The sequence below is a fragment of the Canis lupus genome, chromosome 5 (genome assembly GCF_003254725.2).
Source record: "Canis lupus dingo isolate Sandy chromosome 5, ASM325472v2, whole genome shotgun sequence".
NCBI classification, from domain to species: domain Eukaryota; kingdom Metazoa; phylum Chordata; class Mammalia; order Carnivora; family Canidae; genus Canis; species Canis lupus.
The window spans coordinates 34408693-34425878 of NC_064247.1; the positions used below are offsets into that span (position 1 = coordinate 34408693).

At 46.0% G+C, this 17186-nt stretch overlaps 1 protein-coding gene across 1 annotated transcript in view; it reads left to right on the top strand.

Annotated features, from left to right (window-relative positions):
* GLP2R (glucagon like peptide 2 receptor) overlaps nt 1-16864 on the top strand; it is a 50192-nt gene extending 33328 nt beyond the window's left edge. Inside the window, exons 11-13 of the mRNA XM_025428790.3 lie at nt 5524-5662; nt 14082-14123; nt 15115-16864. Coding sequence (XP_025284575.2) covers nt 5524-5662; nt 14082-14123; nt 15115-15462 — 529 coding nt within the window. The 3' untranslated portion in view covers nt 15463-16864. The remainder of the gene's footprint in view (nt 1-5523; nt 5663-14081; nt 14124-15114) is intronic.
* The last annotated feature ends 322 nt before the right edge of the window (nt 16865-17186 follow it).

Consider the following 17186-nt stretch of genomic DNA (forward strand, 5'->3'; position numbering starts at 1 on the left):
CACTGGGTATTCAGACTCAGTAAATGTGGAATGGAGCCCTGTTACCTGGACTTCTTATGGACTTCCCCCAAGATATTTTGATGCAGAGTGCAGGACACTGGGTCAGATGCTGTAGTGAAATAACCCATGGAGTTTTCAGGTTGGGCCATGGCAGATATGCTTCTAAGCAGCCACAACATCCCCTTTTGCAAGATCTCCTTTGGAATTATCCGAGATGGTGGTTCCTAAACTTTTCTGATCATGCATCTTTTTCAATAAAGAAATTCTGAGCATGCCCCTCATCATTTACACCCATGGTCTGTTGAGCTGATATAGACATTATAAAATACAACAGAAAGAGAAAATGGTAAAGGATGGATTAAAATTTAACACATAGAACTTCAATTATCTTTCTTTATTACGTTTTCTTCTAATGCCACATGGATTGTTTTTGCACAGCCCTCAAGTGTGCATACCCGACTGAGAGCTGACAATCTAGGCAAGCATAAATACTGAGGAGACCCTCATGGCTGAGCAATGATCCAAGACAGCTATTTTGGGAGGAGAAGGAATAACTTGTCTGATATATACAACCAGTCTGGAAAGGTTTTTTTCCCCCCTTCCTCCACCCTTGTTCAAGGATAAAGCTTGAAAAGAGAAACCTGGGTTTATGCCCACCTGGAGTCCTCCCAGGCTAAGACACCTTACCTTGGTGAGTTTGCCACCACCCAGGGATGTATCAGTGTTCCCAAATGGCTGAGACTTTGGAGAGCTGCCTAATGCCAACTGGACTCACAAGAGACTGATATATAAACCAGACTATACAACTGTTCATTCTTAGAGGTGGTGAAAGGCGGGAATGGGCAGGGGGGTTTCCTCCTGGTGCCTGCACTCCTAGCATACTTGACAACAAATAAGCCAGAAATTCAAAGCAGTCACTGGGGTGTTGCCGGTGATCATGTCGTCAAAGTAGAGTGATCGGTGCGAAGGATCACTGACCGTGAGAAACCCCCACTGCCCTGTGGGGCCACCTGCCTGGTGAAAGCAGGGCTCATTTCTCAGGGTCTCCACAGATAGGGCTGGGTAAGTACAGGGGACTCTTAGCATCTTTGTGACTTTCTGCATCATTCTGGTTGGCCATCTGCTTTCTGTTCACTTTGCTCCAGCGCAGAGCACAGTACAATTGCTCAGCTTATGCTCATTAATTAGCAAAAACCCAGGGTCCTGCCTCTCAGGACACACCAGGCCACCTGATTTTCCTGCCCTGGCTGGCGAATCCTGCAGCATTGAGGAGGGCATCTGCTCATTTTTCTCTGCAGAGCAGTGCTAATGCTCTCATTTCTAAGTCACCCCACTAGGTCACCCCCACCAGCTCACACTGAGCTCTTCTACCTCCTCGTCCCCCTCCAGGTCTGTTTTCCTTTGTCACCCCTCCCCGGCTAGGATGAGGAGGAAGGGGCGACAGGGCCCAGGGCATTTTGTCCAAACTCTGGTAGAAACAGGCCTGCCTCCACCTCCCCCAGATTTTGAGAACTTTCAGAATGTAGCTCTCAAGATTTGGCCCCCATCCCTTCCAGGAGCATATTTTAGGAAAGTTTAAATTAAATAGATCTGGGTCTTGCCAAAAAGGCAAGTTGTTAGTTGCTGGAGAACCTCCTGTAGTCCCCATCCTGTCCCTGGACTTCCAGCATTCAAGCAGAGGAGAGTTACATGGCACACCTGCCTGGCCAGGAGTGGGAGAGCCGAGCCAGGCCCCTGGAATGTGGGCAGATGCCTGCTGATGATGCTCAGTGGCGTCAGAGTTGTCTGTTCTTTGTGGCTTCCAGCACCCAGGCTGCTCTTCCCCCGGAGGACCGGTCTCTACTCTCCATGTGGTGTGCAGGGCAGAGCTCTTGCTGAATTTATAAAGGAGGGTCATTTCTTCACCTGCCGAACCTCAGAGCCCTTTCCAAAAAGATGTTCTGGTGGGCACCCAAAACCAAAAAAATGTAACAAATGGAAGTGAAATTGATCAAAGTCGTGGAGGTTGTAAGCAACCTGAAGGCAAAGATGGCTTATTTTAAAAAAACAGTGATACCCAAATCCTAGTGAACATTCTTCAAGTATCAGATATCAATATTCTGAGGGCTTACCATGTGTTTATTTGCTCTTTCAAACAACACTGTCAGTTGTATTATTATTAATAATAATGTTTTAATTATTTCAACACTTCATATTATGGTATTAGTTGTATAATCCTCATTTTTATAGATGAGAGCTTAAATAATTTGCCCAAAGCCACATGGAGAATAATTGGTGGCATCGAGATTTGAACCCAGGCCCAGATACTGCCCTTGGGTTCCACTGCCTTTGACCACAGCGCCTCTTCTCCCACTGCGCTGGCTCATGCTCCATAAATATTTGTTGGATCACTGAATGACTGCAATAAACCAAACAATTTAAACAAACAAATGACTATAGATGAAAAATAAGCATAAATACAGTTCGTAAGAGTAAACGGCTGTAGATATATATTTATGGATTTCTATCCGAACAGGAACACACATGGTACTTTGTCTAAGGAGAAGTTAGAATGAGATAAGGAACGGGGAATCCCTTGACATCCAACCAGGGAGCTGACAGTTACTAAAATGGCCCAAAGCTTCATAAACAGAAGGCCATTCCTTAAAAATCATCCCATGCTAAATATGGGACTCGGGCACATGAAAAGGACATTAGTGGAAAACCTGGTGAAATCTGAGTGGGATCTGGAGCATAGTTACTTGTCGTGTGCCAGTGTTGGCTTCTTAGTCTTAACAAATAAATGTACCATGGTTATACACGATTTAACATGAGGGGAAACTGGGGGAAGCATATATGGAACTCTCTGTACTCTCTTTGCTACTTTTCTACAGATCTGCTATTATTCCAAAATACAGAGCTTATTCAAAACACCTAATGTTTTGAATAGCATGGCCCCAAGTTAATGGTGAAATGCAGACCTGCATCTAAGTATGTAGCTTGTATCATTAAAACTCAGATAACTGGGATCCCTGGGTGGCGTAGCGGTTTGGCGCCTGCCTTCGGCCCAGGGCGCGATCCTGGAGACCCAGGATCGAATCCCACATCGGGCTCCCGGTGCATGGAGCCTGCTTCTCCCTCTGCCTGTGTCTCTGCCTCTCTCTCTCTCTGTGACTATCATAAATAAATAAGAGAAAAAAAATATTTAAAACTCAGATAACTGAGGCACTTGCGTGGCTCAGTGGTTGAGCATCTGCCTTTGGCTCAGGGTGTGTTCCCAGGGTCGTGGGATCAAGCCCCCCACATCAGGATCCCCACAGGGAGCCTGCTCTCCCTCTGCCTGTGTCTCTGCTTCTTTCTTTTTGTGTCTCTCATGAATGAATAAATAAAATCTTTAAAAAATAAATTAATTAATTAAATAAAACTTAGATAACCCAGAGCAAGGGTCACAAACTCAGATACTCACAGGGGCCAAGCGTGGAACATAAGTGAGTAGTGCAGATGGGTTGAATGTTGTAGAGGACATGTTCCCTGTGAAGAAAACAGCTGCTATGGGCCCGCCGATGACAATTACCAAGAAAAATTGCAGGCCTAGATTTCCATGTTCTTCCAAAGAAGCCAGAAATCTGACCCCCTCTGCTCCAACTGTCTTTATTACTTATAAGTGGCTCCAGTAATAGAAATCACCTCCTTAGCCTAAATAAAAACCCCCCGTAGTACAAATTTAACCTGTGGTTGCCACTTTGCTGCCTCTGAGACAGAGGGTTTTAAAAACACTCCTGGAAATTAAAAAGCAAAAACAAGCACAGAAACAACTCTCTTGAAATATTCTGTCCTTAAGACCACTTAGTGTTGCCCTGGGTGGGACTGGGGTTGGAATTGATGGGGCTCAGCTCAGGGGAAGGGCATAACTAGACCTGGTGTCTGTTTTCCCACTGCCTAGCACTCCCACCCCCAATACCCCATCCGTCACTGGTCTTGCACACACAGCTTATGTGCCTACTTTCCTCCTACGGTTCTAGGTCTTTTCAGGGGACAAAGGTGAGATTTTCTCATTTCCTTGATACCATTACACTTGAATGGGTCTCACAGACACAAGATCCACACTAAACACTTTCTCTTGCGTATAGTTAATCTTCCTGAGCACATCGCCCATGATCTCCTCCATCGTTAATTCCACAGGGTTGGGGTGGGGGGAAAGACTTCTTCAAGTCTGTCCCTTTAAGAAAAGTGACTTGGGCTAAAAAGTCATTAGGGATTAAACTTTTTTTTTCCAGTGTGTATATACAAGACAGTAGCTTTGTTTGTGCCCTGGGTATGAGTCACTTTTGCTAATGTAGGTAGTTTTAAATTAAGAAGCAGCTCAATGGTAAAAAAAAAAAAAAAAAAAAAAAAAAAAAAAAAAAGTCATTCCCAAATGTGGCTGCTTATCAGAACCCCATGGGAGGATTCCTTAAAAATTCACATTCCCAGGACTCAAAGGGCAGAGGTTTTGACTCAGGAGGTTGACACCTCAGCTGAGGAAGCTAGCTGGCTATATCTATTTACTATCTTTCTATCATCTATCTATTATCTACCCAGCCAGCCAGCCATCTATCTCTCCATCTATCTATCCATCCATCCATCTACCCATCCATCCACCTATCCACCTATCCATTTCTCCATCTATCTCTCCATCTATCTGTTTATCCATCCATTCATTCATCCATCTGTCTATCATCTATCTTTTTAGGTTCTTTAAGGAATTCTAATGATAAACCATGTTTGGGAACCACCGGTATGTGATATGGAATGTTTGGGCCCCAGCTGTGCACTTTGCACGTGGGTGGTACAAAGGAATGTTTGTCTTTTTTATGCAGAGTGTATACAGCAGCGAGCTTCCACACAGTACTTTTTATGAGGAGGATCAGTTTCTCATTTCCTGCAGCCCTTGCTGTCTTGGGGCTGAGGGGCAGCATGGAGCTTGAAGGTCAAGCTCTGCATGGAGTGTGTAGTGTGTGAGTTTGAAGTCAGAAGCCTCATTTCCAGGCCTGGATTTGTCACTTAGTGGCTGTGTGACCCCAGATTCTTCATTTGCTTTCCCTTCTCAGGTTCAATAAAGCACTGACATTGGAAGTCCTGAATAGAGAAAGAAATAGAGGCACCTGCCAGCCAGGTAATAGGAAATCTGTTATACCTGGTAGTGGTGTAGTGTCCCAGGGAGACAGCCATGCACATGGAAATCTATCCATCAGTCAAAACATTAAGATCTATAGGCATATCATAATCTTTATAGGAAAATTCATCCATCCATCCATTCATTTATTCATTCATTCACTCCATTCATGTATCCTGAGTGTCTGCCAAGAGTCAGGTGTACGGAGGCATCAGTTAAACAAGACCACACTGGCCCTTAAAGCATTCAATGTGTAGCCAAGGAGACAAACTAGAAGATCAATTATTTTTCAGTATGATAAGAACTATGATAAAGTCATGGACAGAAGAGCAGGAAACTGCCTATTCTCAACATAGCTCTCCTGACAGTTTTTTGGTTGTCATTTGCAGATTGGCAAAGTCAACACTGGTCCTCATTCCTTTGTTGGGTGTTCACGAGATTCTCTTCTCCTTCATCACTGATGATCAAGTAGAAGGATTTTCAAAACTTATACGACTCTTCATGCAGCTGACTCTGAGCTCATTTCATGTAAGTAGGCATCTGAACGTGGGTTCCTTTGCTTCGGAGAAACCCAAATGCCCTTGACCCAGATAGATTGAGAATTGAGAAAGAAACAGGTAGAAACAAAGTTGTAGTGTCAACAGGCTCTCTGGCACTGGCGCCTATGGCATGAAAAGGGTGTGTAGACCAAAAGTGTTGTGTTGCCTTGATCCTGCCAGCATGACTCAGTGACTAAGAAGGGAAAAGTGGTCTGTTTCCTGGGCTGTAATAGTTGGTGTGACTCACAATCATATTAACTGTGAGTGTCAGCATGAAGCCTTTTATTATGTGCCTATTTTTGCTGGGCTCTCTGCAGGGTGTTGTGCACAATGAACATTGTCTATACTTCAGGTGACATACTCAGAACACAATACAACTTGTTAGGAACCAGTGAGTCAAGACCAGGCAGCTCTTGAAGCTTGCCAGTTGTGTCAAAATGTGTTAGAGAAGGCCAAAACTAGAAGCAGTAGTCCAGCTATTGCTCTTTTACCTGGCTATTTGGTTATCCATTCCTTAAATTGTTATCCATTACCTAGTAGCTTATAACAACAATAATTTTTATTCTTTCTCATTATTCTGGGGAACTCCAGGTGAGCATAGTAAAGATGGCTCCCCTCTGCTCCATGTGATGCCATGCCTTCCAAGATGCTTCACCACTCTTATGTCTGGTGCCTGAGCTGGGAAGGCTCACATGGTTAGGGCTGGCTGGAGTGGATTTATTTGGTCAAATTTCTGGGGCTTCATTTCTCACTGCCAGCTACTTATTCCATACAGTCTTGGGGCCTATCCCTTACTGCCGATTCTCCTCACATGATCTGTCTAGCAGGGAAGCTGAACTTCTTATATGGCAGTGCAGAGCTTCCAAGAGCATAAAAGCAGGAGCTTCCAGCCTTCTAAATGCCTAGGCCTGAAACTCATACAGTGATACTTCTTCTGCATTCTGATGTTTAAAATAAATCCCATGCGTGCCTGGGTAGTTCAGTTGGTTAAGCATCCGACTCTTGATTTTGGCTCAGGTCATGATCTCAGGGTTGTGAGACTGATTCCTAAGTCAGACTCCATGCTGAGTGTGGAGCCTGCTGCAGATTCTCTTTCCCCTTCTCTTGGCTCCTCGCCTGCTCACTTTCTATATATATAAAAAAAGAAAAAAAAATTAAAGCAAATCCCAGATTTTTAAAGAAAATCCCAGCCTGGACTGAAGGGGAGGAGACTACACAAGGGTATCAATACTGAAAAGCATGGCTCGGGTAGCAAAGGCCACAAATCCAAGCAACCATCAAAAACAGTGCTGGCAGCAGAGTCTCTGTTCAGTGGCAACCTTGGGACTAATCATTGCAAAATGCTAGTACAGGGAAGGACTTATGGAATGGAGGAAAGAGGCACTTGGCAAGCAATCCCCTCCCCCAAGAAACAACAGTAAAATCACACAAGATTGTCAACAGCAATGACGTGAAGGCCCTGGAAACCAGCCAAAGGCATACAAAAGGCTGAGAAGAGTTTATTCAAGAAAAATTGTTAAATCTGAGTAACAACAGTGGGGTCCATTTGTTTAGCCTGGAATGCACTTGTCCTTCAACCTCTCCGTCAGTGAGGAAATTCTAGTGAAAACTAGCAGCTTCATTGCAATAAGGGGCTGACTTGATGTAGATCAATCAGAGAGCAGGAAAAGCCCACCCTCCTGGCCACTGTTAGATACAGTAGTAATCTCAGTGGCAAAGGACTGAGAGATGAAAATGTCACAGCCTAAGTCGGTCATCCTAGCTGGGATGAGAAACGGTCTGGCAAGCTAGCCAGAAACTCAACAGGGGGATTTGAGGAATGAGACATATCATGGGCCTTGATCAGCTCCAAAATATTTCTCTGGTAGGCTGGAGGCTTGTGCAAGGTTACATACACACTCAGGGGAGACCAGAGAGGATATTCACATGTTGCTGGCTGAACACGAGCTCCTGCACACACATCCAGGAGACACAGGAGATAGAAAGTAAAAGCCATAGAAGACTTATCAACTGTCTAAACTTGGAATGGGTCCCCCAAGCCACACACAGGTCCATTATTAAAGAGTGTGGAAGTCTTACTGATTTAAGGTTATTGAACATGACTTCTGATCAATCATTGACTAATTGTTAAGCTATTATAAACAGGATCAGGAGGCCAGACTTAAACACAAAGCCAAAAATTTTTGAAATGAGCACAGACATCAGTAAGCTGTATAACACAGGGGAGAAAAGTCTCACAGAACTAATGGCCCAGGCAAATTTCTAAACAAATAAACACCAGCAACTACCCAGGAAGTAGGGAGTAGGGAATCAGATTCTAAAACTTCCAGTTTGTTAAAAAAATAAAAAATAAAAAAAATAAAACTTCCAGTTTTGAACAACAAAAACAAAAAATTATGAGACATGCAGAGAAACAAGAGTGTGACCCTTACTCAGGAAAAAGAAAGCAGTCAACTGAAACTCTCTGAGAGGTCGCTTAGCAGACAAAGGATTTCAAAGAAGCTGTTATAAATATGTTCAGGAGTGCCTGGCTGGCTCAGTTGGTAAAGTGTGTGACTCTGGATCTCAGGATTGTGAAATCGAGCTCCATATTGGGTGTAGAGATGACTTAAAATCCTCAAAAAATATATGTTTGAAGGACTGAAAGAAATCATGTTTAAGAAGTTAAAGATCAGCATGATGACAACGATTTATCAATTAGGAAATCTCAATACAGAGAGAAATTGCAAAATAAGAAACAACCTGAAAAAATTCTAGGGTTGAAAAGTACAACAATGAAAATGAAAATTTCGCTTGGGAGGCTTGATATCAGAATCAGATGGCAGAAGAAAAAGCCAATACATCTGAAGATAGGTCGGTTGAAATTCCAATTTGAGAAACAGGAAAAAAGGGATGAAATAAAAGAGTCTCAGAGATCTGTGGAACACCATTGAGCATTTCAGCATACAGTCCCAGAAGGACAAGAGAGAGAAGGGAGAAGAAAAGTTCTTTGGAGAAATAAGGGCTGTGCACTTCCTAAAGGTGATGAAAAACATTGATCTATGAATCCAGAAAGCTCAATGAATCCCAAAGAAGATAAAACAAGGAGATCCCCACCGAGAAATGTTATAATTATATAAATGTTATAAATGTTAAATGTTATAGTTCAACTGTTGAAAGCCAAACGCAAAGAGAAAACTCTTGAAAGTAGTAAGAGAAAAATGACTCATGACACACAGGGACCAACAATACAAGTGACACCTGACTCAAATCAGAAACAGTAGGAGTCTGGAAGCAGTGATATGACATAATCAAAATGTTGAAAGAAACATAATTCAACCAAGGATTCTATATCCCGCAAAACCGTGTCACAAAAACAAAAACAAAAACAAACAAAAACAAAGGGCAGCCTGGGTAGCCCAGCAGTCTACCTCTACCTTCAGCCCAGGGCATGATCCTGGAGACAGGGGATTGAGTCCCATGTCAGGCTCCCTGCGTGGAGCCTGCTTCTCCCTCTGCCTGTGTCTCTGCCTCTCTCTTTCTCTGTCTCTCTCTCTCTGTCTCATTAATAAATAAATAAAATCTTTAAAAAAAATTAAAAAATAAAATGGAACATGAGAAAACATCTGTTTACTTCCAAATGCTTTTGATCTCATAGGACCCTCACATTGTCACCATGAGGGAGAAATTATCCTACCACTTTAGTGACAGAGGACTCAGAGGAGGACTTCTGCATGCCAGTAGTCATCTGAGATGAGGTTTCTTTGTGGAGGTTGAGCCCCTGCTGGGAAGCCCTCTGTCATAGTTCCTCATGCTCTTCAAAGGCCAGAGGCAGAGCCTGGGGCACATGGTCTGGGCAATTGAATGATGGCTCCTTTTTCCTTCCTTTTTAAAAAAATATTTTATTTATTTATTTATTCATGAGAGACAGAGAGGGGCAGAGACACAGGCAGAGGGAGAAGCAGACTCCCTGCAGGGAGCCCAATGCAGAACTCGATCCCAGGACCCGGGGTCATGCCCTGAGCCAAAGGCAGATATCTACTCAACCACTGAGCCATTCAGGTGCCCTGGCTCCTTTTTCCTTCTGTTGGAGCTAAGCTGTATGTGGCTCTGAGCTGCAACACAGAACCTATTGCTGGCCTTGTTTATTTTCATTATGAAACCATGTTTAATATATTTCAATCTTTGGGGGGGGGATTTCAATGGTGAAGCTTTAATAATTCAGGTTTCCTGTGTTGTTTGGTGTTAACCTTCTTTAAAAGATAATCATAAATTATAAACAATTTCATTGTCAGCAATGAAACAAGAACCAATTAGCTATTATGTCAGCAGTATTTGTTGGCTTTTCTTCCTCTGAGGGCTTGATAGGTTATGTGAGCCCTTGGTCAGCTGAGCTCACATGCCCAAGGCCCTCTGAGGACCAGAAGCTTATGGGGGAACTACATGGGACAGATTTTGAGGAAGAATCAGCTTTTATCAGACTCCACTGGCAAGGGAGCTTGTGTTAGCAGCTCCACTGATTGTTCTGTGACAAACTACCCTGAAACTTCATGGCTCAAAGCAGGAACTGTGTTGTTATCTTTAATGATTCTATAAGCTGGGCCTTCTGGACTCAGCAGGGTGATATTTTTGATACATGCAATTTTTAAAATGGGCCTGAAAATATCTGAAAGCTCAGTTGGGCTGGAACATCCAAAATGATTCATTCACATGGCTGGACATTGACAAGGGCTGTTGGCTGGGGCTCAGCTGAGGCTCTTGATCATAGAATGTCGTATCAGTTCTCCTCCACATGGCTTCTCCATCCACCTTGGGCCTGGCAGCTGGACTCCCAGAGCATCCCCAGAGCAAATGTTCTAAGAGAGAGAAGGTAGAAACTTCCAAGATTTCTTAACGTATAGGCTCAGAGGTCCCAGAAGGTTACTTCCACCACATTGTACAGGAGTCACAGATTCAAGGGGAGGAGAAACATGGTCCACCACTTCATGTGAGGAGTAACATATGCTTATAGGGAAAGGAGAGATCCTTGGGTCCATTTCTGAGGACTTACCACCTCACTGGATCTTTTGGTCCTGCAACTAGAGCTCTGCCTGCTGCCATGCATCACTGAGAAACGTGAGGATCCTGTGTTTCCTGTCCAAACTGAGCCAGGAAACACACTGACAGGGCCTGTGCATGGACAGAGTACTTCTGGGTACCCCTGCACTACTCCCCTCCATCCTCCCAGGCAGAGGTGACAGCATGAGTGGGCAGATGTGTGGGGGCACATCCGGTGGGTCATATTTTAGTGCATCAGCGGGAACTGTCATGGGCCCAACAGAGGCCTTTCCTTGCTGCTTGGGGGCTTCTTCACTCTTCCAAGAGCTTATTTCATAGAGAATTTCACCATCAAGGGATCTTTGGAGAGACTTGTCACCAAGTGGTGGTGGCATCGGAAGTGAGCGCCATCTGTTCTGTGGGACCACTCCCTTCACACTCATTTTATCTAGAATGAGAGTTAATCGGACTCCAGGAGCCTCTGAAAACAGTCAATCAAGAACCCAAAGAAGTGAAAGACATGTGTGTGATGTGGAATCCTATTTTAGCTAACTCATTCGTGAGGATTCCGACAGGGGAAAGCTACCTCTTCTAATATCATATGCTCAAGGGCATGCATAATCTCCCTGCCACTGTATGGGGCAACTAGGAACCCCCAATGAGACTGTGTGTGTGTGGCAGTACCACCATGCTGGTACCAAACTGGTACCACCATGCCCCTGTTTAGGAGCTATCCCCATGGAATAAAGGGTGCATGGAGAAAGAAAATCCCACACTGGTGAGCAGAATCCAAACACATGACTGACATCAAGATAGCCAGCACGCCAAATCTCTAAGCCTCCATAAGGAAGACCATAAAAATCTTCCCCCGGGGCAACATGTTATAATCCCTTTATAATATCAGCTCCTTTCCCAGTACCAAACCTCCCTTACCAGCTTCAGGAGTTGAGAGAAATATTATCAAGAGAGATGGGAGAGTCGGTCTGCACTCTGACCTTCACTCTTCAGTCAGAAACGTGTCCTTCCCTTGTGAGTCCTGCCATTTTACGCTGTTCCCCTCCCTCCCCCAAACACTCAGGCACTTGGGTCCTGCACATGTATGGAGCTCTAGTACTTTAGACACACAGCCCAGGTGCCACAGATGCTCACATGACTGGGGAGGCCGTGGAATGCAGGTTAGCGCAGCTGGGTATCACATCAGGAAGCATAAGAGTCAGCAAATGCAGGAAGACAGTCACAAGCTACAACAGCTTTGATCCCAGACTTCTTGGCAGTCAGGCAGTGAATCCAGAAAAATCTTCCGACATCAAGATGGGTATCCCTCTCCAGAAACTTCCCCAACACAGGTGCTTTGGAAATGGAAACGCCACGTAAAGGTGGCCTGTCATTTCCACTGGGACCCTTGGTGCCCACAATGCTTCATAAATGACAAGGAAGACAAGAGAAAGGAGACCATCCTGCTGTATTTTAGAAATCATTGCGTATTGTACAAGGCGAAGCTCTTGTGTTGTTAGTAACAGAAACCCAACTCACTCACTCACGTATTCCTTTTACAGAAAGGGTTGAGCTTCTCTCATGTGCCAGGCATTTGTTTTTGGTTCTGGGTGTCTGGTAGTGAAAAGACTGGATAAAGACGCCAGCCTTGCTGGGTGGGGGCAGAGAGGGACAGTTAATAACCAAGTTGCCCAGTAATAACAACATAATTCTGGGGCTGCAAAGAATATAATCAGAGAGCTCACAGCTCACGGTGACTGGAGAGGCTACCAAAAATTGAGCGGTCGGGTAAGATCTCTCTCTTTTACAGATATTTGAGCTAAGAGCTGAATTTTGAGAAGCCAGTTAGGCAGAGATTTGAGAGAAGAATGGTCCAGAAGACAGAAAGCATGAAGGGACCTCAGTAAGCAATGAGTTGTGTTAGTTAGTGTCCAATATAGCCACCAAGGATCTTTGCCTCCTGGTATTCATGGCCCCACAGAGTCTCCTCTCACAAGGAATAGGGTTGATCTGCATGACTGCTAAGGTACTGTGGGCATTAAGGAATGTGGCTTTTGAGGCCAGGTCATCAAGAGGTTGTAGCTTCCGCCTGGCTCCCTTGGGTCACCCACTCGGGGCAGGTTGGGGAGCCAGCTCCCTTGTCACGAGGACACTCACACAGCTCTGTGGCAGAGACCAGCACCTCCTACCATCAACCAGCATCAACTTGGCAGGCATGTGAACCATCTTGGAAGCAAGTCAAGCCTTCAGAACACTGAGGTCCCAGCCAACATCTTGTCTGCAACCTGAAGGATGACCCTGAACCAAAATACCCAGCTAAGCCACTGTTGGATTCTTGGCCCGTAGAAAGTTGTGTGAGATGGTAAATCTTGACTGTTTTGATCCACTGAGTTATACAGTGACAGGTAACTAGTACCTTAGCTTGAGATGCTGGAGGAAGCCAGTGTTGCTGGAATGGAGTGGCTGAACACAAGCGGGTAACAAGAAGTGGATAAAGTCAGCGACACAGACACAGAGCCTAGGTGCCTTCTGTGGTTAGGAGATTTTTTAATTTTAATCTACATGTGATGAGAAACCATGGGCATGGAATCATCTATCTTTTCAAAAGAAATGTTGACACAAGAAGGGGTTATTTATTATGTCACATAAATGAAAACTTCAGGATCAGGCATTGGTGGATCCGGGTATGCATACGAGATTGGAAGTCTGTCTCTTACCTTCTCCAGCCTCAGTTTTTCTCTCTCTTGGCTTCATTCTCAGACAAGCTGACTCCCTGCAGCTGGGAAGACACCCATGGGTATCTCTAGGCTGACTTTGACCATAAAGTTGGCAAACAGAGGGAAGAGAGTGCAACCCTTCCTCCATTCCCAGGCAAAAGAACTCACATCGGCCCTGCTTGGGTCCCCTGACCATTTGGGTTGATTATTGTGGTGATGGCCATCCTAGAACATGGGGACCATGATCGACAACCCTGCCAGAAGCCCAGAGAGTAGGGCAGCATCAGTTCCCAAAGGGAAAGAATAAAATTGAGGCCAAAAAAAAATTAGCAATGCTCACCATGAACAAGTAGAAATGGGACAGCGGTCTTGTACAATATTTGTATAATTGAATGAATAACACAAAGTATTTAGGATTTATTCATCATTAACCTGTAGGCATCTAAGCACATACCTGGGCTGATACGGGTGGTGAAGGTCAAAGTCAGAAGAGATCCCAGTGAAATCCAAGCTAATGTGACCAGGATGGCCAACTCCAGTTAACGCTAGCAATGTAGTCACCTGACTCTTCTGGGGGCTTCCCAGATGCGGGGGGGAGGGGGGGCTTGGATTCTCCAGGCCACTCCCAGACACATCTTCTCCTGAGGCAAACCTCATGCAAACCTCTTCCTTTGCTTGCAGGGATTACTCGTGGCCTTGCAGTACTGCTTTGCCAATGGAGAGGTACGTCTCCGAAGCTGCTGTTCGGGTTCTGGTGAGGCTGGGGCTGGCCTCCTGTAGCCCCCACAGGTTTCTGGTTGTGTGATGGGGAACATGGTGCAGTGACCAGCATGTACCCAGGGCAAATGCATACTGTGAGCACCCAGTAGGGCGAGCAGGGGGCAGTCCAGAGGAATGGGAAACGGTGTCGGGATGCACGGAAGAGGCTCAGATCCCCGCTCTGGCCCTGCTGGGGGCACTCAGGGACCATTCATTAAAGGTGACAGAGGGAACCTGCTTGAACTTTGGAGTCCAAAAATCGGGATTCTGGCTGTGACTCACCCACTTAGCAGGTCTGAGTGCGTCGGGTTCCTAGAGCTCTTTGGCCCTCAGTTTCCTGATCTGTAAAATGGTTATAATAGCAGCCCCTGGTTATTATTGTGTGGCTCTGAGCTTTCTGGGTTTCCGGTAACTATGGTGATTTGCATCATCATCATCACCATCATCATCATCACTACCAGTTCTCTGCTCCCTGGAAAGAGGCTTGAAAGGGGGAGGGCAGGCGGTTTCCTCCTGGCTTTAGGAATTGGTGGCATCTCCAGGCCCTCTTTCACCCCCCAGAATGTAAGCTCCTGGACAGCAAAACCCACTTCCCTCCTGCTCACTGCTGTCACCTCTGTCTTCCTACAGGGTGGGGGAGCTCCTTGTCCACCAGGCAGGTGTCATACACACCTCTACACAGTCCTTTCTGGAACACTTATATCTCAAATTTTTGTCTCCTCGCCTCACTGTCCTACTCAGTAGCCACATGGTGTCACTACCATGTGCTGTGCACACATAGGCTTGTTTACTCCTCTCTGTGCATCTCCACAGTTAGAAGGTAAGTTTCCCAGGGGTGGCACATGGGAGCCATGCAGTGAGTGATTGCTGATAGGACACACACACACACACACACACACACATACACACGGCCAGGTGACTCGGGAACAGTAACCCGCCCTCTTATCCCCCGCAGGTGAAGGCTGAGCTGCGGAAGCACTGGGTACGCTTCTTGCTGGCCCGCCACTCGGGCTGCAGTGCCTGGGTCCTGCAGAAAGACTTCCAGTTCCTGGGAAAATGTCCCAAGAAGCTGTCCCAGGCAGGCCGCACGAGGACACGGGAGAAGCTGCAGCCCTCGCTGGGCGGTGGTAACAACCATGGACAGCTCCTGCACCTGGCCATGCATGGCTTGGGGGGACTGGGCCCCCGGCCCCCACGGGGACACGCAGCCTGGCCCCGGGGCAGCAGCCTGTCCGAGAGCAGCGACGGGGACTTCACCCTGACCCACACCATGGAGGAGATTCTGGAAGAGAGTGAGATCTAGGCTGGAGGCCCGCCGCCCGGGGAGGAAGGAAGTGGCACGTGCCACAGAGCCCTCGGGGTCTCCCCATGCACCGTGCCCATTTTGGCGTGAAGTTCATGTCCAGGTCTCTGATGCTCAGACCCAGTGTGGAGGATGCCCTAAAGGCTGAGCAAGGCCCCGGGCCATTAGGGTCGGGCTCAGTGACTAAAGCAATACAGCAGGGCACTGGAAGAAAACCACAGGAGGAAGATTCTAGGAGAACACACGTTAATGGCCAAGAGTGTCGCTTTGGAGTGTGCAAAAATGCATGTGTATTTGGGCGGGTACGTTGCCGTGGGATGAGAGAGATACAGCCTTACACTAGCGGGAGCACCGGTAGGGCAGTCATCAGGACGTATTGCCAGATTTGGTAGTTAAAACACATAGTGCTCAATTTGATTTGCATTTCAGATCCACGAATAATCTTCTGGTGTAAGTGTATCCCATGGGGTATACGTGATCCGCAATTCAAATGACATTGCAAGGCCACTATTTTGCCTAGCAGCTCCGTTGTCAAGTACACTCTGCCAGCAGGATGGGGACTAGGGTGAGGTAGGTGAGGAACCCGGCTTGGGTGCAAGATTTAAGACAGCACTGGAAAAAAAATCTTCAAGATAAGTAATATTTTAACACGACATTAAAAAAAAAAATCCACAAGCTTCCGCAGATGGGCCATTTCTAAAGATAACTTTTTATTAGCACAGTGCCAGGATGAGGGTGAGACCAGCGAGAGACCAGCTCATCCAAATGCAGAGTCTGATCCTGACTTTATTGAAAACATTGGTATTTTGCCTGTCACGGGTTTTGGGGCGTGAATTTCTATTTTTAAACAATTGCACCTAAAATATTATTTATCTCGCTGATTCCATGTTTCCGCCCTCCCCCCTGGAGTCCCGGCTCTGCTTGCCAAGAGGAGAAACTGGAGCAGAGGCACTGGGCAAGTGCATAACAAAGCGAAGGTTTATTTTTTTGGTGTCCAGATCATACATAGCTCAATCATTAAAAGTATACGTCCTTCTAATTTCTCCCTGCTCTAAATATCCCTGCCTTCCCTGCTCAGGTCTGTTAGCTTCTAGGGAGCTGGGGCCCTGCTGTGTTCCTAGCCTGCACCCAGCACAGCAGGTTCAGACTAGGTGCCCAGTATACACTCGGCGATGACATGGGACAGAGATGTCTTTGGAAGCATCGGATGCTGTTGGGGATCAGTGACCCAGGACCCGACCTTGAATAGGAGAAGGAAGTTTATTTTTTTCCCAAAGCATCTGTAAATATGTTCTCCCTGCCTCGTCACTCCCCAAATGGGGTGGCACGTGCACACACACACACATACACACACCCTGCTTGCTCTTGTCTCGTTAACAATTAAAATAACAAGTTTATTTAATTGAGTCTGTATCGGGTCAATTCTTTGACACGTGTTTCTCACTGGGTGCTGAAGGTCTCTTGTGTCCTGAGAATCTGGGGCATAGTTTCTGGATAGATGTGAAGGAAAGGGCTGTGGCATTGAGCCTCCTTGGGGACCCAGAGGAGGGGATGGAGAAGGCAGGAAGGGACAGAGGTCAGAGGTCAAAAGGGTGGGAGGCAAGTGTCTCCCCTCATCTAGACCACAGGTCTAGAGTGTCGCTTTGGAGTGTGCAAAAATGCATGTGTATGTGGGTGGGTACGTTGCCATGGGATGAGAGAGATACAGCCTTACACTAGCGGGA